The sequence below is a fragment of the Tachypleus tridentatus genome, chromosome 12 (genome assembly GCF_004210375.1).
Source record: "Tachypleus tridentatus isolate NWPU-2018 chromosome 12, ASM421037v1, whole genome shotgun sequence".
NCBI classification, from domain to species: Eukaryota; Metazoa; Arthropoda; class Merostomata; order Xiphosura; family Limulidae; genus Tachypleus; species Tachypleus tridentatus.
Genome location: NC_134836.1, coordinates 11,975,020 through 12,001,065, shown reverse-complemented (window position 1 = coordinate 12,001,065; position 26,046 = coordinate 11,975,020). Strand labels below are relative to the sequence as shown.

At 35.0% G+C, this 26,046-nt stretch overlaps 1 protein-coding gene and 1 long non-coding RNA gene across 4 annotated transcripts; one reads left to right on the top strand and one right to left on the bottom strand.

The window, feature by feature from the left end:
- Positions 1-1,049: 1,049 nt before the first annotated feature.
- LOC143234619 (ninjurin-2-like) lies at positions 1,050-16,519 on the bottom strand. 3 transcript variants are annotated; one of them, XM_076472089.1, is made up of 3 exons: positions 15,998-16,519; positions 14,365-14,559; positions 1,050-1,286 (listed from the first exon to the last, which is right to left on the bottom strand). In XM_076472089.1, exons 1-3 carry the CDS (start codon positions 16,028-16,030, stop codon positions 1,068-1,070), a joined length of 447 nt encoding a protein of 148 aa, XP_076328204.1. In that variant the 5' UTR covers positions 16,031-16,519; the 3' UTR covers positions 1,050-1,067. The 3 variants fall into 3 exon arrangements, with proteins under 3 accessions (XP_076328204.1, XP_076328205.1, XP_076328206.1); XM_076472090.1 differs by having other exon boundaries at positions 1,050-1,283; XM_076472091.1 differs by lacking the exon at positions 1,050-1,286 and adding an exon at positions 4,149-11,129.
- A 1,852-nt stretch (positions 16,520-18,371) lies between these two features.
- On the top strand, positions 18,372-20,970 carry LOC143234621 (uncharacterized). The gene is made up of 2 exons (XR_013018739.1): positions 18,372-18,447; positions 18,676-20,970. It is a non-coding gene; the product is annotated as an uncharacterized LOC143234621 (long non-coding RNA).
- Positions 20,971-26,046: the final 5,076 nt, after the last annotated feature.

The following is a 26,046-nucleotide window of genomic DNA, read 5'->3' as shown; positions in this document are numbered from 1 at the left end:
AGCTTATTAGTTTTGTGCCGAAAACAAAAATATAATGTTTACCACATCTGTGGTTCTTCTGGTTTGTGCTAACTTAGATAAATCGTCACATAAACAATATTCAAAACTTTTAATTTTCTAATAGCGTGGTGAGATAAAGATTTTAATTTATTTATATGAAATCATGTTTATTATTACTTACAAACAGGTTCCTCACTGAAGTATCATGGGATCAGGTGAACTTATGCCTATTTTCTTGATTTAGAGATAACGTTTAGGGCTTTATGCGATGGCCTCCAACAAACTTGTTGGCTCGAATTCCACTTAAAGCAGATTTTTTTTATAATATTTATATAGATTGTTTAAAAACTAAGTGTATTTAATTACCAAATTCTTTCACTGGTCTTACTTAGTACAAAGACCCCTTGGCAAAACTCCAAACGCTTTACGAAACATCAGAAATTCGATCGAGGAAACGGACAAGGAAATTATCAGCTATGTCTAAGTTATGTTTTCCAGATAACCGTTTCAAACAAATTGGTACTGAAAAAACAGCTTTGCTAAGCCTAGTGGTTGCCGGTGTAGAAGTCAGAGAACTTTGTATTATATATTATTTATGTCGGAGTGAAGAGTATAAAATAAACATCTGCTGGGATTTGTGAAATATTTTGTTATTTTATGTATATTTACTCTTTCAAAATGTACAATATATTTCACTGATTATCTTTTCATTATTAACACTCGTAGCTTCGGCTATGATATAGAACACGTCTTTGTGTCACACTGACTAACTCTTTTCGGAACTTAAAGGCAAGTTTGTATTCTATGATCTTATAAATATTCAACTAGTTCATTAAAACTGGTAGTGTAGGAAGTGTGATTCATTAAGAGCTTTAGTTTCACTGCGTTAAACTGTGTGTGTGATCACGTTTTTAACTAGTCCGTGTTATTCAGGTACTCAACATCAAAGTTTAGAGTTATCTAACATCTATGTTTAGAAGTATCCATACAACATACATTCTGGAAGTTTTATGCACATAATAAATAAATAAAAAGGCAAAACAAACAAGTGAACAAATAAACAATCTTTATTCAAAATGAGGTTTGTGAAGTGAACAAACCGACAGCTTCTGACTAACATTACTGGAGATAGAGAGACGTACATTAGCCCCCTTTCCTCTTTTAATGGGGAGAGAGAAATGTACACATAGAAAAAGGGGCTGCTGGAATGGAGAGAAAAACGTCCAATCAGGAAAGGGGAACTGCTGGAATGGAGAGAAAAACGTCCAATCAGGAAAGGGGAACTGCTGGAATGGAGAGAAAGACGTTTATCTACGTTCGGCGTTTTGTGGCGCAAAGCAACAAGGCTACCTGCGCCAAACATCCGGTAAAAAGTTGAAAGTAAAATTATTAAAATTTGGAAAAAGGAAACAAAGTAAAACAAAACAAACTTTAATTTTTGAATTAAAAACTTAAATAACGTTAAATCCAATTTTTATGTCTAGTTTACAGTAGTAAGAGAAAAACTACAGTAATACAAACTTTAAATTACTTTCTGTACCATAATTTAAATTATCATAACTCACCAGGATGACTAATGGGTAAGTTCAAACACCAGCATTAGTCACCTGAAGTTGGCCTTTCCAATCCTGGTTTCGTGTTTTTGACGTTATGGCCATTTTCTAATTTCATATCGAATTAGATGTACTTTAATTCTCAAAGTCTAATTTATGAATTAAAACCCTAAATAGCGTTAAAAAGGTCTATGGCATTTAAAAAACTAAAAACTTTTGTAATGTGGACAGTGTCACCATCGCCAATGACACTGTATAACGTTATGGATAAACCTTGGGACAAAAAATGACTAAAATGGTGCTGTCGTTGAGAGTCGTAACGATGGCAAGACAGTAAAATGTGGCTTATTGTGATCTGAGTGTCACATAGATAACACATTGGTGCATCAGTCCCAGAAAAAATAAAACAGTCAAAAACTGTGACTAATGTGTATAATATGTAATAATAGGTAGCTATTCAACAACTGTCGCATCCAGCTCTCTAGAAAGTGTAAAAAAGAAAGAGATTTGGCCATCACTCCTATAACACACTCACAGCTCCACAGAACGGAACGTGTTTTTACGGCAAGACAATGTAAACACGATACATCGGATTTACCCTTAAATACCAAAACCATTCATGCCAGGCCTAACAATAATAAATATCCAACGCTTTTGAGTCAATGTTACATATTCAGTATATATAACTAGTGTATTTCGTTTGAAAGTCGTGCCCCCCGCTAGTACAGCGGTATGTCTCCGGATTTACAACGCTAAAATCAGGGGTTCGATTCCCCTCGGTGGGCTGAGCAGATAGTCCTTTGTGGCTTTGCTATATGAAAAACACACTTGAAAGTCGTTTAACACCAGGAGTTATGTTAAGCTTGTCTGTAAACGTAAACTGGTTCTTTGTGCCTGACTTGAGAATAAACATCAACAATACTAGTCTCCACTTTCAATGTTTGTAACCTTGTACTATTCTCAGAACGTCATTCTACTGAAAACTAAATGCAGGTCTTAAGTTGAAAACAATTTTATATGTTCGAAACATTTACTAAATTTTAGCTTATGAAAAGCTCTTTTATAACTCTTGTAATGTTTGTTTACTAAACTTTATCTTTTGAAAACATATTCAACTCTTGTAATTTCTATTTGTTTTCTAAGCCTCATCTTTTGAAAAGCTATCTTATAACTTCGGTAATCTCCGTTCCTTTTGGTACAAAGCCTCATGCCACATTGCACTATATGGTGTGTTCTTCAGGGGAAACAGAACCCCGGATTTTAGAGTTGAAAGTGTGTAGACTTACTGCGGACTCTGTAGTTCTTTAACGGAACCATTTTTTAAATAAAAAAGTACATTTTGTCGAGACCGATTACGTGAAAAATAAGAATGAGCACATTTCATTATGATAGTTTTAACTGACAGATTTGGAACAATTTTTTCCTTTAATTTTATACAAACGTCTCTTAACATTTGTAAGTAATACAGACCAAATAAAGTATGTTATGAAAATGTTTCAGATAATCATACAAAGCTATAATCAACTATTTACGTTAGTAGTGCTTAATTTTGAGCTAACATACTACAGAGAGAAAGAAGTTGATCTGCTTTAATCGAATAGTGGGATGAATTATTTTTACAGCATTCTCAGTACACAAAATCAATATGACGCGAACTTGGGACTCTTTAGAATAAGTGTGACGGACCGTGAGTTCGAAGGTCCGTTAGCTGGAAGATGCTGTTTTATTGTTAAAATGTTAAATTGACTGTTTGGTTAAATTTGTGGTATTTTATGACAAAACACCTCAGAATATGACCTAAAAACGTTGCAGTTTCTCAGGAATTCATGGATAATGTGCATCATTATTTCCACGATGTTATTTTCTTGTTTGACATCAGCTGCAGATCCCTGATATCTACACGTCAGGACTGTATTTGTTAATCTAGTTCCTTTGTCGCTCTAAATACTCCTGTTGTTTGTATTTAAAACGAGAGAAAACCGTTAAGGTAGACTGGTCCCCCGAACTCCCACCAAGATGTGTCCTTTAAACTTTTCCCTTTAGATTATATCTGTTATAGACCTACGAATCTCATTATTCATTCAGAATTTACTTGTATTGTGAAAACCAAAATTTATGACTATCGGGACTTCGAACTATTGGGTGGTCACCACTAAAATTCACTGGAATTTCCATTGAAATACAAATTATTTGAATACTTACTGTGACATTTAACCAAAAGTTCTGATTTTAACCGCTAGGGTTCGTTTTGTTCTTGTTGGTAGGCGCAAAGCCACACAATGAACTATCTGTGCTCTGCTGGACACGATATAGAAATTCGATATTTCACGTTAGTAAGGATTGAAAGACAATTTTAGCCTAGCTTCTTTTATTTTTCCTAAAGCATATAATGCAAAATAAAATAAACTTAGACACGCTCCAGTTTATATCACATATAAACTTGTGATATATAAATCTTTGATAAACCAAAGTGTCTGGAAGATAGTGAAATGCTGAAGAAAAGCTCGTCTACACAATATATTTGTTACTTAAATATATTCTCGTTGTCAGTGTTCGGCACTCACTACAGAAAAGTTCCAAACGAAAAAATAAACGTTTTAAGCATCATAAGGCATTTTATTTCATTATTTTTATTACGTAAAAAGCGGTTACCATACCGAACAATACACACAGATACAAGTAATAAACACAAAACGCAATTCTATGTAGTTCTAAAAAAGCCAATATACTTAATCTTCTAAAATAAACAGCTATTCAAAGCAACTCTGGTGTTTGATCAATCAACTAAAAACCAGATATAATTAGAAATCTACGTTTCATGCTTGTTAGGATAATTTTAACTGCCCTTTATTTGGTATTGGTGTAACAAATGTAAATTATAAATATTCGAATACAGTTTATAAATATTATAACAGTGGATATATATACACAATACGCGTTATGAAATTGTAAATAATACAAAAGGCTTGCTTATCTTGTAATATCCTCCTGGGTATAAAACCGGCAACAAGCGCCACCTATAATTACACGTGACACAGAATTGGGTTGCTGGAATACCTATGAATAAGGTAAGGTTGCAACATCAATACACTAGACGTGATTATTAACTAAATATTTATATACGACAACACGAGTTGTGATGTGGTAACCTACACTGTTAGAACTCCACACCTGTTGCGTTACGCAATTGTATGTACGTTTAATGTTTCGGTCCTTGTAAATCAGGCTTTTAATGCTGTTAATGGCCCTACAGAAGCAGGGGCGTAAAACCTGGGAGGGGGGATACATCCTCCCTTCATTTTAGGTGGGGGGTATGGTGCATACAATCATCCCCCTTTAAAGTTTGGTCTGTTGAATTGTTTTATCGCATCACAGAGCTACAAATGTTTTTTCTTGTGATTCTCGTGTTCTTACCAAACGAATTACATATTTAGGCCTAGATGTAGGCTTTTTCAGAAGCCGAAATGTACATCTTTAACATAGGCGTGCTTCTAAGCTTTTCGATCTAAGCGATAATTCGTAAGTATCAGTCAGTAGACCTAAGTAAACATGCAAGGCTTGCAAGCACTATCACAGAATCTACCTACGTCTTGTATGTAGTGTAAGATTAAGTAAAATTTTCATCACAACAGATTGAGCAGAGCATGAAATTCGAAAATATTACTCCCAAGCGTAAACTCCTGTGATCAAGATCTGGCAGGCCATTTGTAGCTTGTAGTTGCATCAATCTGATGTGTATATTGTGCGGTTTTCCTACAGCAATTGTCCTTATGCATGTCTAGCCGGTTTTATTGTCGAACGCCTTACTCTCCTTAGCTGCCTAATCCACTGACCATAGTGTATGTTTAGTGTACAGTTAACGACAAGTTCAGGACGCTCGGATCCAGATGCGCCCTACAACATCCCCCTCCGCTCCCTTTAGTCTGAGCCTCGATTTTACAACAGGGCTCATTAGACCTGTGTTTGTGGTCCCTCATTAATCCATGAAATTTCAGATTATCACCACCCTCTAATAAAGTGCTGGTGCTTTATGGTAAAAGAACAATATATTCTCTTATCATAGATAGTAAAAATATTGTATTTCCTTGTATAATTAGAACACAAAAGGAGTGATTTCAACGGCCTGAAGCCTCTACTCGAATTGTATTGTTAGTTTTTGTTTAGGTGTTTTTATTTAATAGACGTGCTTATAGACATTATATCACAACGTGTTTGTCTTTTGATGAGCTTTAACAGGAATATAATATATTTGTGATTGTTTAAGTATTTTTCGAGAAACTTGCAATTACTTGTGTTGTAACTAGCACACATTATTGTCCCAGCGATGCCCAGGTGGTCAGTCGGCTCGGTAGTCACTGTGAGGTTCGCGCGTTCGACTTAAATACATTGTACAGTTCAGTCCTACTTCCATTCTGTTCTATCTTCGTTCGTTGTACGTTAGTTTTTCAATAAAGACTGTATTTTAGCCAGTTGAGTCATCTGAGAAACAGATTCCAATTATGACAAGCATGCGTCTGAAACTTTCCGATAATAGACAGTTCTGCAAGCCAGTACTAGTACTACAAGTGACAATGCAGATAATCCAACAACCTCAAGCAAAGGAATAGAAACTTGCCATACAGAGGAAATACCATGTTCATCAGAGGACGAGTCTGAAAATGCTTGTGCAACTATTGCACATCATGAACCACCAGATAGTTGTTAAACAAGTTTGTGTAGTAATGAAAAATCTGACACTCCACAGATACAGTATGGAAAGCCATATCATCCAGACGAACAACTAATACCACGACAGAAAGCAAAATCTCAACTTCCAGGGCAAGTGGTTTGATGAGTTCCCATGGCTGCACTTCGACAATCAGACTTAAAAAGTCATATGCTTTCATTGTGCCAAGGCGGAAAATAAAGGCCTTTTTACAGGGAAATTGGAGAGGCCAGTGGAGTGTACCTTCATATCCACCGGTTTTGCAACTGGGAAAAGGCAAAACAGAAATTCAATGAACACCAATCCTCCTCTCATCACAAATTTGCTATATCTCCAGAAGGTTCACTTGATGTAACTCCAGTGACAATCCAGCTACATGATGGAAAAAAGAAGCAGCAGGAAGAATGCAAAAGAAGTCTAGCCAAAATATTCAGAAGTTTACGTTTCTTACTGCGTCAAGGTTTAGCATTACGCGGACGTACTGATACAGAGGGGAACTTCCTGCAGTTGATGAAGCTCCTGGAAGAGGAAGATCCTGAGTTGACGGCCTACTTGTGAAAGAAAACCACATTCATATCACCCCAGGCTCAGAATGAAATAATGAAGATGTTCAGCCATCAAATACTGAGGAACATAGTACACGAAGTGCAGCATAGTAAAATTTTTGCATTAATGGTTGATAGCACTCAAGATGTTACAAGTGCCATACAGGAAGCAAAATGTGTACGATATGTAGATGAGAACCTTGACGTCCATGAGACATTTCTTGGTAGGTACAGTGTTTTTCAATACAACTGGTGAAACAATATCCTCGATTATACTTGATGTACTGACTAGACTCAATTTACCACTGTCAAAATTAAGAGCACAAACTTATGATGGAGCCACTAACATGAGTGATGCGTACAGTGGATGCCAGGCAAAAATAAAAGAGAAGCAATCGTCAGCTTTGTTTTTCACTGTGGAGCACACAAGGCTAATTTAATAATGCAACATGCAGTTGAAGCTTGTGAATGTGTTCGACATTCTATCCAGTGGGTACATGAACTTGGTGCCTTACTTCAGAGGTCAGGCAAATACAAAACAATCTTTGAAAATATTATATCGTCAGACAGCCACAATGGTCCAGTTAAATACATCCGCCCACTGTGTCCAACACGCTAGTTTTGCCGCCTATCTGCAATCACATGTGCTAATGATCACTACAGTGACATTGTTGATTTTTTGTCTGAATTAGCAAATGAAAAATCAGATGTAGCAGTGAAAGCACGAGGTATGCTGGACAGATTTGACAAATGAAAGACAGTTTTAGGATTGTTGATGGCTCAGCATCCATTAGCTGCATTAGAGGAACAAAACCGTGCATTCCAAGCAAAATTAGCGACAGTATCTGGCATTATTGAAGCATCTGCAATGACAGTTGAGCAATTTCGGGTATTGCGAACAGAGGAAAATTACAACAAGAAATTTGATGAAGCTGAAAAAAGGTAACTTTCCTAGATCTGGTGCCTATTGAACTACCACGCATTCGCAGACCCCCCAGAAGGATCACAGGTTATGGCTCAGCACACCATTCTGCAACGGTTAGAGATTACTACAGAAGCCAATATTTTGAATTTGTGGACACAGTCACAGAACATCTGACCACTAGAATCAATGCAGACAACAATGACTTGAGGCAATATCTGGCACTTGAGAACATGATCATATCTGGTAAGATTGACAACTCGGTTATAAACTTCTATCCAGAAATCTCTGCACAACGGCTCGAGTTTCAGTTGCCCATGTTCAAACGAACAACAAAAGCAATATCTCTGATAGGTGTGAAGGATGCTTACTGTAAAATGCATCAAGCAAGCCAGCAAATGTTTAGTGAAGTGTTTCTTCTCATGAAAATTTTGCTTGTATGTCCAGTATCCAGCTAAGAATGTGAACGCAGCTCTTCTGCATTAAGACGGTCTCGAAGACGTGGTTAAGGTGAACTATGTCTCAGTGCTGCTTCAACCATGTTGCAGTTTGTCATACCCACAAAGATGAGGTCGACAAGATAAATATAGAAGAGCTTATGAAATAATTCATAAACAGATCATCACAAAGGAGGTCTACGTTTGGGAACATGTAGAGTAGAGAACTAAATGAATCTTACTTCAATGAAAAGTATGAATAATTATGTGCTACATTGTATTGATGTGTAATTTTCAAGAGTTCGCAAAGACATTTTAATTATTTTTATCAAACAACATGAACAGTTTTTCAGTAGATATAAACTTATCAAGGGTAATTACTAATTTTATTAATATTTGAAAACATAATTCATGCAATGAAAGTTATTAGTAACCTTGCCAAGTATAATGGCCATCTTTTATACTGTGCAGTGTACAGGAATAAATTCTCGTGCCAGTTAATTTATGACACATTTGTCTTTATTGGATTAACATTTTGAAAACTGTTCACAACACCTCACTTATACAAACCTACATGGAAACCTTGAAGTATCGTGGCAACAAGATTACTCTGTGACTGCATGTTTACAGCTTTCAGGTTCACGTAATCAGAGATTACCAATTTGCAAATTGAACAGTCCACATAAGTGGCTGCAAAAATCATCCCCCCCATCGGATGTAAAAAACCTATGCCCCTGTACAGAAGTTGCATTAAACTTTAGGTAGAGGGAGTGATTGAACTTGGCGATCTATTACTTCGATCGAGGTTTCCTTCTTTCTCTTCAGTGTTGTGCATATCTTCCTTAACATGACGATTTCTATTCAACTAAAAGCTATTACAGTATTTCACTTTTTTGTTTAAAGTAGGATTCCAAGACAAATAGGAAATATGCACGTGACTAACGTGGGCTACACTTGAATACACGCTTCTCAGAATTCAATATAATGATTATAAACGTAACAAAATAAAACGTTCAGTGGATCACGTCTCCTCGGTGGAGTCGGGGTTTTATACACTGTAGAAATAGGTCAGCCAATCATAAAGACATCGCGAACATATCGCATGGGTCCATTTATTAAAAACACAAAATCCGTGGCAAATTGGTCAAGGTGGAATGGCTGTAAAGTTTTGAAGGCTTACATTTTCAAGTATGACGGAACCCAACTTTACGCCCACACCCAAGTGATTCTTCATTGTACGAAACTTACGTCGGTCTATATAAGAAACAAACTATAATTCAACAAAACTCTGCCTTGGGAAAAAAAAATTAAGACTATTTTTATTACTCCTTTAGCGAATTTCTACTTTAAAATAATGAATCAGGGAGGGGAGTGGAGGGGGTTGCTGGGGCGAAAGCTACCTGAAAATATGCCTTAACCCTTCCTGTTGCCACCCACAATTAACAAACAAAAAAAGTTTACTGTTAAAACTAGTTCAATTCCTAAATATAACACTATTTGCGTCCATAATTTGGACAGTGTAGACACCTGGAGTTTTTGTCGAACACCCCTTCAGTTCCCTAACTGAACTTTCTAAGGAGAATAAATTACTAATGTTTGATTCAGAGGTTGGGAGTGGACAGACTGAGCCTTAATTGATAAAAACAAAAGTATCTGTCCCCAGTGACACAAAGATCTTAAGTTGATCTGTCAAATTAGGTTATTTCATGAACCTTAAGGAGGTTAACTGTGTTGCACTCTTGATTTTACTCAGAGCCAAAACTCTTAACTACTTATACCACGTACCACAAAAAGTAATTGATGAGCATTTCTTTTATGCTAAAAACCTTTATAAATAATATACAGTAAATCTACATTCTTATTGTTTAAAGTAAGTCACATTTTGAAAGTTGAATGACAGTGTGATTAGTTCCCAACAGTTTAGTGTAGTACATCCTGCTAATGAAATAAAATTTGGCATCAACATTATTCGTGTCTCTTCTACAATAATTTCAAAAGTGATCATTTTGTAGGCTAACTGGAATAAGGTCTAAAAACTAAGCAGTTGCACGACACTTCTTTTGAGAATATGTGACTAAAATCATGAAAAGTGCAAGTATCTACGAGAGGCAGTGCTAAAATTAGGATTTGAAGTCATATTTGAACAGATCTTGTGAGTATACTTTAAAAACATATAGTTTTACATATTTTTCTGTTATCTAATAAAAGATATAACAAATTAAGAACATTTTTAAGTGGAATTGCTTTTTTTGTCCACCCCCTGTAAGATGTGTTACAGTGATTTCAATACCTGAAACTGAATGAATATTTACATAGTTACCTTTCTTCCCTTAAGTAGCTGACTTTATAAAATATAATTTGTTCAAATACATTTTTTTTTAAGTTTTACTTTAGTTCATTATCTAAATGGATTTGAGAAATTCAATCTAAGCTTGCCACTGTAACTGGAAGAGTATAATTTTTCTATGTACAAAAAAGACTTCTTTGGTATATCTTTCAGACAAGATTTTGATGTAAACAGCTGCCTCTTTCTTTTATATTTATCACACTACACAATGAGAGAGTTTTTATTTCTTTCTTCCAAAAGACTGCATTAAAGGACTCTCTCCAAGTAGGTTCAAACAACTTCCTGGAACACATTACACTTTGAAATAACTTACATGTCTATAGTTCTTGTGTACAGTTAACATAAAATCCAGCTGCTCTTGCAAAACGTTCCAAGTCATTTTCTGCTCCTGTTCTTTCAATCAATTTTTCTGTCACTCGAGGATCTGTGTTCTCCTTCCACTCTGGACCACCACCTAAATAGCTGTCCCCAACTCCAAATGCTGATATCAGAACATTGATAACAGTGATGATGAATATAAATATGACGGTAATGTTGTTAAACAGGTCAGCCCGAAGTTGTTCACTTTCACTGTTTATGTTTGAGCGGCCAACCAGTATGAGCAGGATACCAACAATAATCTGAAAATAAAGCCCCTCATTAAATATGCTCTGTCACAAAATTCTAGAAATACACAGAACTAATCCATTTATTAAATATGACAGTAATGTTGTTAAACAGGTCAGCCCGAAGTTGTTCACTTTCACTGTTTATGTTTGAGCGGCCAACCAGTATGAGCAGGATACCAACAATAATCTGAAAATAAAGCCCCTCATTAAATATGCTCTGTCACAAAATTCCAAAAATACACAGAACTAATCCATTTTTTGACCTGAAAAAGTGCTTACAAATTACTATAATAAATGCATGTGCACATGCACTTCATTTCAATGGATGTTAATAAAAGGCAGATGTAAATATACTTTAGTAGATTTTGTAAAACAATGTATTAAAAGCATATAAAAGTTTTTTGTAAAATGTCTGAAGTTAGGTCTTAAAATAACATTATAAAGGTTTTATTGGTAACATTAAAAAAGGTAAAGTTTAGCCTTAACTAAACTAATGCAAAAAACATATACAAGTTACTATAGTAATGTATCTCTATGGGATACAGGCCATACTTAACATAGGCTTAAAATCAATTATGCCTAAGACAAGCACACTCATAGATTAGGGGTAAAAGAAGAACTTAGCATACTTCATAACAGTAAAAAACTGTTTCCAAAGTATATTGTTGAGGCCAAAACTTGTATTTATGTTCTGAAATTTCTTTATGCACATGAGCAGCTTTAGGTAGTTTTTTTCAGGGTGAGAAATTTCAATTCTGAAAAGTATTTGATAAAAATAATAACTAGAAGTTGAAGTCCTGTATTTAAAGTGCTGTTGCAAATGTTTTGCGGGTCTCTGCTAGGACAGCAATATTTTCTATACACATACAGGAATGTAAAGGAATCTTATAACAAAATAAAGAACTATATTCAACTCAAAATGCTGCACATTACTGGTAGTTTCAAAATATACCTTTTTTAACAGGTGAAAAACAAAATATAAGGCATAATTACTTAAAAACTTACCTTCCTGTTTACCAGTTGTTACATTATTTTTAAGTTTTATATCATATTACTTTACACATTACTCCTTGTATTTTACAAAGTTTTACAGCAATGGGAAACATTTGTTTTTACATTGATGTCTTTCATGCAGAAATAAACTGTAACACATATCAGACAGTTAACTCATATTATGTGAATTACCTGGTAACCCTAATCTGAAAAGATACAAACACTCATGTGTCATTTCAAGCTCTCTGAAAGTCTAAACAAAAAGCTCAGTACATGTGTAAACCACAACCTTTTACCTAACAGCACTCTCATATAATCATAAGACATTTCTGGACTGAACACACAATTACTAGCTAAACACTATGTACCTAATTTCTAAGAAAACAATGAATCAACATATTTTTAACCACTAGTATATCATGAGACACGTGGCTGCAACTACATCACAATTTATTTTACAGCTGACAAATGTACAGACTTAATCGAAGCACAGGACACAGCATATCAAACAGTATAATATGCTGTGATGATCACAATGTAAGCAAATAAAATAAAAACGGTAAGTCACCACACCTGCTTCATTTTAAAGAACATTTTCACACCTGGTGTATGTGGCACAACATGTCAGCCATTGTTACGTTCAGTATAGGTTTCATCTGGTATTTACAGTACAGCTTATCAGCTGTTGTTGTATTTAATGTAGGTTCCACTTGGTTTTTGTGGCACGTTATGCCAGCTGTTATGATGTTTAGTGAAAGTTCCACCTGATATTTGTTTCATAACATGTCAGCAGTTGTTATTTAGTTTAGGTTCCATCTAGTATTTGTGGTACAGCATGCCAGCTGTTGCAACTTTTAGTCTAGGTTCCACCTGATACTTGTTTCACATGTCAGCTGTTGTAACATTTAGTCTAGGTGAATGGTTTTGTGTACAAATAATCAGCAGTGTCTTTTTTTTTTGTGGAGGGGTCAATAGAGGCAACCACCCCTTGAACTCGGAAAGAAGCACAAAACTACAGATTTAGTACAATGTTTCTAATCAGGCCAGATTAACAAATATGTAGCTGAACTGGAAAGCCAGTGCAAAGGCAGTCTTCTCTACCCCCTTTAGCCTTGAAATAATAGTTAAAGTTACAGTTTAGTATACTGTAGTGAAGTATGCTGGCCATAAGCTGTATTTCCAGACACCTCTAACCAAGTACATACTTGACACTGTCCCCATACTGTCTCCTCCCATCACTGGGTACAAAACTCCTAATACTGGACCTGTAAAGTTTAATGTATACTTAGTTTTTCAAAGCATTTTTCAGAATAACTTCACCACATGTTACCAACCACAAAGGAAATTAAGTATATTGGAGAGATTACCTAAGTTTCAGAGCAATGCATCAGGAGTAAAACTTATTAAAATATACCACCACTTATCTGTTTGTAAGGTGTAAGAATTACTGAATTCCAAGACCATTCAAGATATAACACTGGATGTACTTTCACAGGCTCCCAAAAATGTTTTATTTGAAAAGTTAACAAAACCAAAATTAAGGGTAACAAATATTTTTATTTCTTGGTTTAGAATTTCATACATCATACTGTGTTGTAGTCTACAGAGTGCATAATTCTTCTCATGATTCATGTCATGTATATGTGTTACTGACTTCATTTTAGTGCCTACTGACTGAATGACAGATAACTCACTGCTGTATAGTGCTGTAAGTAGTTAAAACAGATGACCTTCGGCTCCCTAAAACTTGATTGCATAACAATAGTGAACAATAAAAAAGATCCATTTTTTTCAAAACAGTAAAAACATTTGAGACTTGACTATGTAACAAAGTCAGAGAGCATTTGTTCAAAATAGTTTTAAAAACCTGAAACAAAAGTGTGTAACAAATTCAGAGAGGATTAGTTCAAGATATCAAAATAACCTGAGACTGAAATGTGTAGAGACTGGAAATAAAAGCTATCATCCAGAATTAGACAAAATGTGAGGGTAACTTTGTGTGACAAACGAAGAGAACTACTGTTCACAACTCAATCAAAAACTGTTCTACAGGGTAAATAAAACTTGAAGTTGTTCTACAAACATGTATGTTTAATTGTTCTGACAACTATCCTCACTGGCATTTTTTGCTAAATGTTTGGTCTTCATATGTTTGAACTTTAGAACTGGGACATTACTGATATACTGATCAGGTTATCAGTTATAAATAACCTGGCTGGATTCTGATGGAGCTCTTTAACTTAATTTTTCTTACCTGCAGAACAATTGATGCACTAATAAGAACAACAGTGATGTGAAAATATTCATGAATATCTGGCTGAGAGAGAACCAACTTTAGCTGTGAAGCATTAGCTGTTAGCAAAGCTATGTCCATCATTCCCTGAGCAAGTGTCTTTCTGGTGGCATAAATATTGACATCTATGGGTGTCCGGCTTTTCATTTCTGGTTTCTGTTGGAGACAAAGTTTGAATAATGAAATGTTATCTAATGCACAACTCAAGCTCAATAAATAGAGAACTAAATTATAGGATTATCAAATATTAATACAGATTTCAAATATGGAAACTACATTTAATCAAACAAATGTAAGTGTGTGTATACTAGCAGCTCTAGTATAAAAAACAGCAGTATAAGATGAAAGGTAATAACTACCTCCACCAGTCATTGCAAACTTCACATACAAATATAGATATTAAATTTGATAGTTCATAGGTTGTGAAGGGTTTGAGAAACCTGTTCCACTTTGAGAAAAAAAAATTTTATTTCTATACATATAATGTCAGCCTTTTCTAGGGCAAGTTACCCTATTCGCATGATTGTTGATCATTTGCATTAATCATAAGGGATGTTATAACTCGAGACATCACCTGATCTGCCATTGGAAAAGGCTGCTGTCTACCGCACAGTATGGGTAACTTTGTAGAAATATCATCCATGGAAAAAGATAAGTGATACCACAGGTTGATAACACAGAGAAATAAATGAGTGAAAGAAATTTAATAATTTCCATCATAAATAATGTGAAAAAACACACATGCAACTGAATAAATAAAAAAAAACATTTCGAAGTTTCTACAGTAACATAAAGAGGTATCAAACACATGGTATACCAGTAATTATCAACTATGAGTAAACTTTACATGTTACGAATCAAACATAGAATGTTTACTTGTTTTTAATATATTCCTGGTTCTAATGTTGTCTTCCACATCGTCTTGTCTATTTTAGAAGAATTATGCTTAAACTGACATCAATTAAAAACTTAAGGCCTACACTTTAAATCAAACACAATAATCGTAATTGTTGCTATGTTACAAAAATAATGTTTCTATAGCTTAGAGAAAGTCTGATCTTATGGGCCTGTTCAGTAGTTAATAAACTCATTAGTATTAAAATAAAATACAAGTTTATAAATTATAGTAACAAGGCATATTCGATTTAATGATCATAAGTTACAAATAATGGCAACATTATTTAGTCTAAACTACTCACTAAAGATTGGATAAAGCTTGTTAAAAGCATAAACCGAGTAAAAATAAATGTTAGTGTTAGTTAACGAACCACTTAAGCTTTAAAATGTTAAACTGATATAAAACTTAAATATTTTGTGTTACTTGGCTGCCTTAGTAAATTTACATTCCTTTATCAGCATCATTATCAGTTATCTGGGCATAATCAAAAGACAATATATACTTTTTATAAAAAAACTGAAATAGCAAAATAAAATAATAAATTATGAAACCGTTTATTTAACATTTGACTATTGTAAAATTAAAAGTTTGGAAAGATTTATTCGGTAAACCTATGAAATCGATAGTTTTAAATGCAGGTTACTAAGAGAAAATTCTATCTATAAAAATGTAAGTACAAATCGTGTTAACACTTACTGGAAACTTGTACGTAGCTGATATTTTGTGCATTGATTCCAAAAATTTCTGTATAATTTAAATAATATCCAGTTCTCCCAAGTCAAGTGTGATATCGTAAGCTATCTTTCCGATCTACCAACAGTCATTAACTATTAAATCGTAGAGTAGAATACAGTCCCGCACAAAACTGCAATTCCCGAATTTTTTGTTGGCTTCTAAGTTCTACACGTACTTGATACGAGGCCTTGTTTGAATTTGGTAAAACCCTTTACAACCAGAACCAGAATTCTGTAATTTTACACTTTAATTTAATCAGGAGCCAACCTGTTTCAAAAAATAACTAGCACTACAAACGTCCTACGTAATATTGGATATTACGAACACTTGTCGTAAAACAACTAACACTTCCAACCACATAACAACAACGTTATTAACTCCTTTTCTAAATTTAAAAAAACACTTCTGACTTCCACGAAGAAGGCGGGGAAACATGGAAAACGAGACATTCCGGACACTCAACTAGCGTTACGAATACACTATAGTTTTGTTTGAAAATATTGGTACCCATGACACCAAAGAACTAAACTTCGTAAACGAATGGATTGGTATGTGGTGAACAATTCTTTTATTCATTAGTATACTTTGTCTTTTCCCGGCAGGCCCTCCTCTATCTCAGCAGTATGTTTGAGGGCTAAAAACGTTAATATTAGGCTTCGATGCCCACAATGGGCAAAGTACACTAGCCAAATATGTTATTTTGTGCTTAACTCCAAAGAAACAATTTCTTATCAACCTCGGTATAAGAGTTTGTATGTGAGCAAAAAAAGTAAGAGCAACTGACAGTAGCACATGGCTGCAGTTGATGAATGTTTATGTACTAAAAATGTTGTATTGTTTACTGTAACTAAGTGTCCTAACAATACACCTTAAGTATTAAAAGTTTCACCTTTTTGTGTGGCGAACTGAATTATTAAATATTTAGTCATGTTAAATTGATTATTCCAAAACTCACAAAAATACTGATAAAATGTGAAACTACTATATGAAAAATGTGTAACGTTTTCTATTCATGTTTTTCGATGTTTAACTATACCAGTATGGGTGAAAAAAGACACCTTTGAACATGTATTAAACTGAAAAACGCTATAAAAATATTTTTGCAATCTGAGGCTTAGTTGATGGTCTTGCCGTCTGTTGAGCAAACTTGCAACTATGTTTTTCTATATCTCATTTTTATTGAAATATAACCTATTACTTCGAAAATTGTTTTGTTGTTGTTTTGAATTAAGCACAAAACTACACAATGGGCTATCTGTGCTCTGACCACCACGGATATCGAAACCCGGTTTTAGCGTTGTAAGTCCGTAGACATACCGCTGAGCTACTGTGGGGCCTATTTCGAAATTAATTTGGTTTACTGACAGGTTAAGTAGATGAATTTGTTTTTCTAACATTTATCCACATATAATGTTCCAATATACTCAGTTTAATTACAGTAAAACTTACTTATATAATCACAATCTTGTTTATTTATTATTTACTGCAAAAATAACAATGTACAAACCAAAAAAAATTCAAAGCAATTGAATTTATTTATCTTCACTATAACACAATAAATTAATTCCCCTCCAACACAACCGAGATCTCGTACAAGGAGAAACAATAAATTAATGTCACCTTTTATAAATACGGGGTAAACACTCAACTCAAAGACCACAAGGTTTCAGGTAAATATGTCTTTAATTTTGAATCACTGACCATAGGAAAAGGTAGTAAGACAGCAGTATCCACCACACAATGGCTTTGTACATTTTAGAGTCCAGTGATGGCAAACCTATGGCACGCGTGCCCAAAGTGGCACGACAAAAAAATTTTGCTGACACGCGGTATGCAGTGCCGCCTCTCGATTCTTTAAACCTGTTTGTTTTTGAATTTCGCACAAAGCTACTCGAGGGCTATCTGTGCTAGCCGTCCCTAATTTAGCAGTGTAAGACTAGAGGGAAGGCAGCTAATCATCACCACCCACCGCCAACTCTTGGGCTACTCTTTTACCAACCAACGAATAGTGGGATTGACCGTTACATTATACGCCCCCACGGCTGGGAGGGCGAGCATGTTTAGCGCGACGCGGGCGCGAACCCGCGACCCTCGGATTACGAGTCGCACGCCTTACGCGCTTGGCCATGCCAGGCCGTCTTTAAACCCTCACGTTAACCCAAAATAAATAAATAAACATATATAATGATTATCATTATTGCCAAATGCAGCAGCGAATAATTTTTCCAGGCCTGGAGCAGTAAGAAATGTTTACAGGAGACATCTCACGCTTTCTTGGCGTCAGTTTTGCGGTTTCGGAAGCACGTGATACCAGATGACACGTTTTGAATTCTTTGCAGACTCAAAGAATAAAAACAGACGTAAACTGTTGGTATTGGCTTCGCTCTGCTCATAATTTTCTTTTGTTGTTTGTAAGTGAATACTGGATATTTAGCGATAATAGCGCAGTAAATATATGAATTATATTTTTAAAATTATGTTATTTGGCGTGGTATGCGTATATTTTTTTAAAAAATAATCACAGATTTATTTTTATATCAATGACAGAAATTTCCACTTACTGTTATGTTACGATAAGTTAAATTCTCGTATTTAAATTAAGTGGTGAGATATTTTTAAATTGTATTTACCCTTTTCAGCTTGTCAGAATGTCAGGTCAACGAGCAAAAAAACAAACACATCCAAGTGGAAGGAGCAGTAGCAGATATTTTCAAGGATCATGGACTGAAAGATTTGGTGTGATAAAGCATTATGCATCTTATGTTTCGAAACCGTGGTGTGCAGGACTTTCACTGTAAAGCGGCATTATGAAACTGTTCATAAATAGTTTTGTGATAAGAGTGATCAAGAACAAAAAATAGCACATTTCTCAAGATATCAACAATAACATACAGTCAAGTGCATTGATGAAATTTGTTTCAAGTAGTTCCAACTTAGTTACTGCTAGTTTTGATATTTCAAAGATTACTGCTCAACATGGGAAACCACCTGGTGATGGGGAATATATTAAAGAATCGTGACTGGAATGTGCTCCTTTACTTTTTGACGGTTTTCCAGAAAAAGAAAAAAAAAATATTCAGCGCATTAACGAATTGCCAGTGAGTATAAACACAGTAAAAGATAGACTATTAAAGATGGAAACAAACATATAAGAACAGCTAACAACAGATATTGGTTCATTTAAGTTCCTTTCCATTTGTCTTTATGAGAGCACTGATGTTACATCATCAGTTAGACTAGCCGTTACTGCTCGATTTTGTAGGACTGATGAAATCTGCGAAGAACTGGTTAACTTGATAACGTTACCTGAACACACCACAAGGACTGAAATATGTAAAACAGTAGTAAATGAATTATCCAACCGACAGGTTGACCTTTCAAAAATAGTTCCCTTAACAGGTGATGGTGCACCCAGCATGATTGGTAAAGAAGCAGATTTTGTAAATCTGGTTGCAAAATATGTTGGACATCCACTAGTAGGCTTTCATTGTATTATAACACGAGGAGTCTTTGTGTGCAAAAGCTGGCCTTAAGAAGCTTGAAAAAGTGATGAAAATTGTAACCAAGGTAGTTAACTGTATTTCTGCGCATGCTTTGGAAAAAAGACAATTTCGGAATTTACTGAGAGAGGCGAATTCAGTGTACATAGGACTATTTATATACGACAAAGTTTACTGGCTAAGTTGATGTTCTGTTCTTAAACGTTTTGTTGAGTGTTTGGATGAAATTCGTTTGTTTTTGACAAATGAAAAATTTTCTTGTCAAGAATTATCTGATGTTGTGTGGGTATGTAGATTGATGTTTTTTACACATTTCTCCTCACATTTAAATAACCTGAACACCAAATTGCAGAGATCTAGCAAAACACTTGATGTTATGCTTTATAGCATAAAATCTTTTGAAATCAAACTGAAAATGATTAAACGTGATGTTTACAATGGCTCTTTCAAATATTTCCCAAACTTAAAAAACAAACAAACATGATAGATCTTGAAATTAATAAGAAAATATACATTCGGAGCATCATTAATTCAATTTTTGAACAATTTTCTTTACAATTTAATAAGTTCAGGTTATTTGAAGAAACTGTAAAATTCATAAAGTATGCAGACAGTGCAACGTTAGACAAACTGAATTTGAGAACCTTGCAGTGGATTGACTCGAATAAGTTTGAGATGCAACTCATTGATTTACAAAGCAGCTCAATTTGGAGGCAAAAATTTGTCGACTTAAAGAGCTGAACTAGAAAATGTTGAAAGAGATCGGTTAGTGATTGGAATAACGCAGAAAATGAGGTTCTGAAACGCTGGAATTCTATTGCTGAAACTTTTGAAAGACTGAGAAATGTTGCAATGGCAGTATTAACAGTATTTTGATTAACACATTTATGCGAATCATTATTGTCGGTGATGACTGGTTTGAATTTTGCGCAAAGCTACACGAGGGCTATCTGCGCTAGCTGTTTCTAATTTAGTAGTGTAAGACTAGAGCAAGAGCAGCTAGTCATCACCACCCACCACCAGTTGTTGGGCTACTCTTTTACCAACGATTGACCGTAACTTTATAATGCCCCCACGGCTGAAGGGTTTGACGGGGATACGAACCCACGACCCTCTGATTACGACTCTAGTGCCTTAACCACCTAACGATGCGAACCATTCAGTAACGACCTTTGTAAAGCCTAATTACAGGAATAGACTTACTGATGAAGCTAGTGCTGCATGTATAGCTCTCAAAACAACCAAATACAAGCCTGGTATAGAATATCTGTCATCGTTGGTGCAGCAGCAAAAGTCTCACTAAGAGTAAAATATGATTATTTTCCTTTCTTTGTCTTTTTATTTTTTGTTTGTTACATAATATGAACCAGAGATTATTATTTCACAAAATGCCTTCTGTCAATAGTAAAACAATGAATAAATGTAAATAAACAAGAGGATTCCTTCTTTTTCCTTACAAAAAAAGTCCATTATTATTGCTAATAATTCATTAATTTTATTTATTGTGAATTACTGTAGTTATTAATAACATGTAACTCATAAAGCTGTTTTATTTAAAATAATTCAGAAGAAGAATAAATGGCAATCTGCTGCTAAAATTTACCATGTGCACATAAGAGAAATATTTTAGAAGATTATCCCCATTATGGGCACACGCTTTCAAAAAGGTTCGCCATCCCTGTTTTAGGCGGAATAAAAGGATTGTCTGGCAGTAAGTAGTCTTACAACGCACTAGTCCGGTTGATAATTAGAGGTATCTTAGTGTAGTCATATGTAGAACCTTTCAATACACATCTTGGCACATTTCTATTAAAGAAACTTTAATTAAATAATCATAATACTCTATTTGTCAGACATATTCGAACATTAAAATTAAGTTACAGTCATGTGAAAAAGTTAGGACACGCTATGAAAGCCTGTGTATTTTTGTAACATTTTTGGATATATAGATATTTAATCTCAATTTTAACAATACTGAGAGATAATAAGAATATAACTAAACAATTAAAACTGAAGAAAAGACTTTTCAAGATCTTCTGTAAATGTAATTCTACACAAATGCATATTCTAAGTGAGGAAAAGTTAGAACATCTTACCCCCTAATAGCTAGTGTTACCTCCTTTAGCTGAAATAACTGCAGTGAGACTGCAGTTTTTTGTAGCCATCTACCAGTCTCTGACATCAGTCTGAAGAAAGTTTGCCCCACTCCTCGATGCAGAATTCTGTCAGCTGTGAGATGTTTGAGGGGTTTCTTGCATGTACAGCCCGTTTCAAGTCACCCCACAGCATCTCAATGGGATTAAGATCTGGGCTTTGACTCAACCATTTCAGGACTCTCCATTTTTTAGTTTTCAACCAGACCTTGGTGGATTTACTGGTATGTTTTGAGTCATTGTCGTGTTGCAGGGTCCAGTTCCGCTTCAGCTTTAATTTTCGTACAGATGGTCTCACATGATCCTCAAGCACCCTCTGACACACTGTAGAATTCATGGTGGATCCTATAATTGTGAGCTGTCTAGGTCCTGCTGCAGCAAAGTAGCCCCAAACCATAACACTTCCACCTCCGTGCTTCACAGTTGGTATGAGGTTATTTTCCTGGAATGCTGTATTTGGTTTACGCCAAACATATCCTCTGTTCTGGTGTCCAAATAATTCAATATTGGACTCATTTGTCCGAAGAACATTATTCCAGAAGTCCTGGTCTTCGTCTACATTCTCTCTTGCAAACTTCAGTTCGGCCTTGATGTTTTGTTTCTCTTAGAGAGCAAAGATTTCCTCCTTGCACACCTCCCATGTAAGTTAAACTTGTGCAGTCTCTTTCTGATTGTAGAGGCATGCACTTTCACATCAACAGTAGCCAGAGCCTGCTGTAGGTCCTGTGATGACATGTTAGGGTGTTTGGAGACCTCTTTTAGCATCTTGTGGTCTGCTCTCGGGGTGAACTTGCTTGGATGACCAGACCTGAGCATGTTGGCAGTTACTTTGAAAGCCCTCCACTTGTTGACTATTTTCCGGACAGTATAATGTGTGTACATCACGAACGAAAGACCGCAAACTTTGAAAATAGCAACTGCCATCTTTTGGTTAGGATGATACATTTTATTTCGAGAAATGACAAATTCTTTAAGATATTTCATAAAATTTAAGTAATATTTAAATTTAATATTCTAACTACCTCTGAACTTTTATGTATTATTTTTTAATCTTAAATTCAATGCAGTTATTATTGAAATAATATAAGTAACGTAAAACTACAACATTATTACCATAATAAAGTAGGATACCTAACACAATTCTCACTTGGTTATGAATTTCACGCAAAGATACACAAGAGCTATCTGTACTACCGTTTTAATTTAGCAGTGATAGACTAAAGGGAAGACGGTGAGTCAACACAGCTTAACATTGACTGGGCTACTCTATTATCAATGAATATTAGGATACAACGTCACATTATAACGCTCTCACGGCAAAAATACTGAAATAAAGCAAGTTATGTAATATTACTCTAGTTAACATTAAACTACTTAACAATACTTCAGTTATTACTAAACTAAAATAATCTATGTAATACCACTCCAGTCAATACTGAAATGAAGTAACGCTAGATTAATATTTACTAAACGTAAGCTACATAATATTATTCCGATTAATTAAATTTTAAAGTAAGTATTATAACACTACTACTGTTATTACTTACGTAAACTAAGTAACACAGCACAAGTAATTATTACTGAAATAGAGTGAGTAACGTAACACAACCCCAGTTAATATTAAAATTAAGATACGTAATACTACTCCAGTTATTATTGAAGTTACGTAAGCCACGTAACAACAAAATAACAATAATTTTACGTATATTCATTAACACGAATTTTTTCTAACCATGCCAACTTTACGTGAATACACGAACAAGAACTACGAGGTCTGTTAAAAAAATACGCGGACTGACGTCATAAAACAAAATGTACTTTATTTAGAAGTTACAGGTCTGGGACCCCTGTTTGGCCAAAAACTCACGAGTTCTGAGGCACAGATTTCGCAGCAACGCGGTGCATTTTCAATTTTTCGGTCAAAATCTCGTAACAAGATCCAACTGATATCCCACACTCTTTAGCAAGCTCCCTGACAGTCAGACGTCGATTTGCCCGCACCAGGGTGTTGATTTTGTCGACGTGTGGGTCGTCAGTTGACGTGGAAGGACGTCCAGGACGCTCATCATCTTCAATGGACTGTTGACCATCCTTAAAGCGTTCATGCCACTTGAAACATGCCGTACGCTTCATAGCAACATCACCGTAAGCCGTGTTAAGCATAGCAAAAGTTTCAGTCGCAGATTTTCCAAGTTTAACACAAAATTTCACAGCAAGTCGTTGTTCCTTCAGGTCATTCATTCTGAAATCCGCCAAACGAAAAAATTGCACTTCACTTAAAACCGCGTAGCTAATACACAAATAAAGATATCTGCAATCGAGAAATGGCGACGTAATCAGCTGATCTGTGCAAACCTAGCGATACCAAGCGAATTCCCCTGGAACCAACTGGAGCCGCGCAATTCAACAGTCCGCATATTTTTTGAACAGACAAGATCCGATACAGATTATGCAAGCACATTACTAACAAATGAAATATCCCTTCAAGAATTACTAGAAGCAATAAAAACACAAAAAACAAAGCACCAGGTGAAGACGAAATACAAGCTATCCTCCTAAAAAAGGGCACTCCGAAATTGTTTGACCACCTAAATTCACTTTTTAACTTATCACTATCCTCAGGATACATCCCAGTTTCTTGGAAGCTTGCAAATATATTATTGTTCCATAAGGAAGGAAAGCCAGTGAATAAACCTAACAGCTACCGACCAATCAGCCTGACCAGCTGTGTAGGCAAAATTCTTGAAAGAATAATCAGTAATAGACTCTCCACATTCTTGGAGATAACATCAAAATTGCCAAAAGAACAAAATGGATTCAGGAAATTTAGACAAACGACAGACCACCTAATCAGATTAACCGAAACCATAATAGATAGTTTCAACAAAAAAGAATGTACAGTCGCTTGCTTCCTTGATATCGAGAAAGCATTCGACACTGTTTGGCACGATGGTCTAAGGTTCCCAATGAATGAAATAGAACTACCGCAAGGAATTACTTGCTGGTTATCTAACTTTTTGAAAAATGGAAAATGTAGAGTAAATGTTGAAGGAACTTTTTCTGAATACTTTACTCCACAAGCTGGTGTCCCACAGGGAGGGGTGGTTAGCCCTATACTCTTCATCATGTATGTAAACAATATGCCACTGAGGGATCCTAATCATGGATTCTCTTCACAGTTGGCAGATGATGTGGCAGTCTGGAAAAGTGCCGCAACACCCACGATAGCAACCACGAACATACAACCGCAACTAAATAGAATAAGTGAATACTGTCAAAAATATAGAATAAAAATAAACACAGCAAAAACACAACCCGTAGTCTTTACTAAATCCACAAAACACAAAAAACAACAGCCAGAACTATATATGAATGGCATTCTACTCCAGACTGCCCAATCGGCAAAATTTTTAGGTCTGACCTATGATTCAAAACTAACTTTGATCAATTATGTGAATGAAATAAAAATAAAGTCTGGCGAAGAACTAACTATGCTAGGAGTCTAACTGGTAAAAACAGTGGAGCATCTACAGATAACATTCTAAAAATCTATAAAACATATATTAGACCTGTAATAGATTATGCAGCTCCAGCATGGATAACTGTAAGCAATAAAATAATTAAAACTAAACTACAAACAATCCAAAACACACTCCTCACAACTGCACACAGAGTTCCAAGAACAATATCATCTCAATTCATTCAAAAATACTCGAACATACCAACCATACCAGATAGACTCCTACATATTACAATTATGTACTTTAATAAGAATTGGATGAAAAACGAATTACTATGCGAACTAGACAGGTACCTCATACATAATGAAGCTAGTCCTAAATATCTCTCCCCAGTTAACTTATATTTCAAATATAGAAAAGTAAAAAAATAAAAACTTTAAATAATAATAAAAAATATAATAAATAAAAATTAAAAAAAAATTATGGTTTCTTTATTTATGTATTAAAAAAATGCCACCAGTGAACTTGACATTCTGCTAATAGAATACAAACTGTATACGAGCCAAGATACATGGACATTGTCCTGAAAAGGACCAAATAAAATTCAGTTCACAGTCATAAATATCAATCAGCCAAGAATATAAGTACGAGGAGGAAGAAGAGGTCATAGAGAACCTGACCCTCCAGGGTATGAACTTTTATTACCCAAACACGGACGACATTCATTTAGACCTCGTATTTATGTTCATATCAATACAGTCTTTAAATGCATACATGATCTCTAAGTTTTTGGGTTAATATCAACCTAGTATTAAAGGGTATATATGATCTCCAACTTTCTGTGTTTATACCACCACTCACTTTAAGTGTGTATATAATCTCTAACAATTTGTATT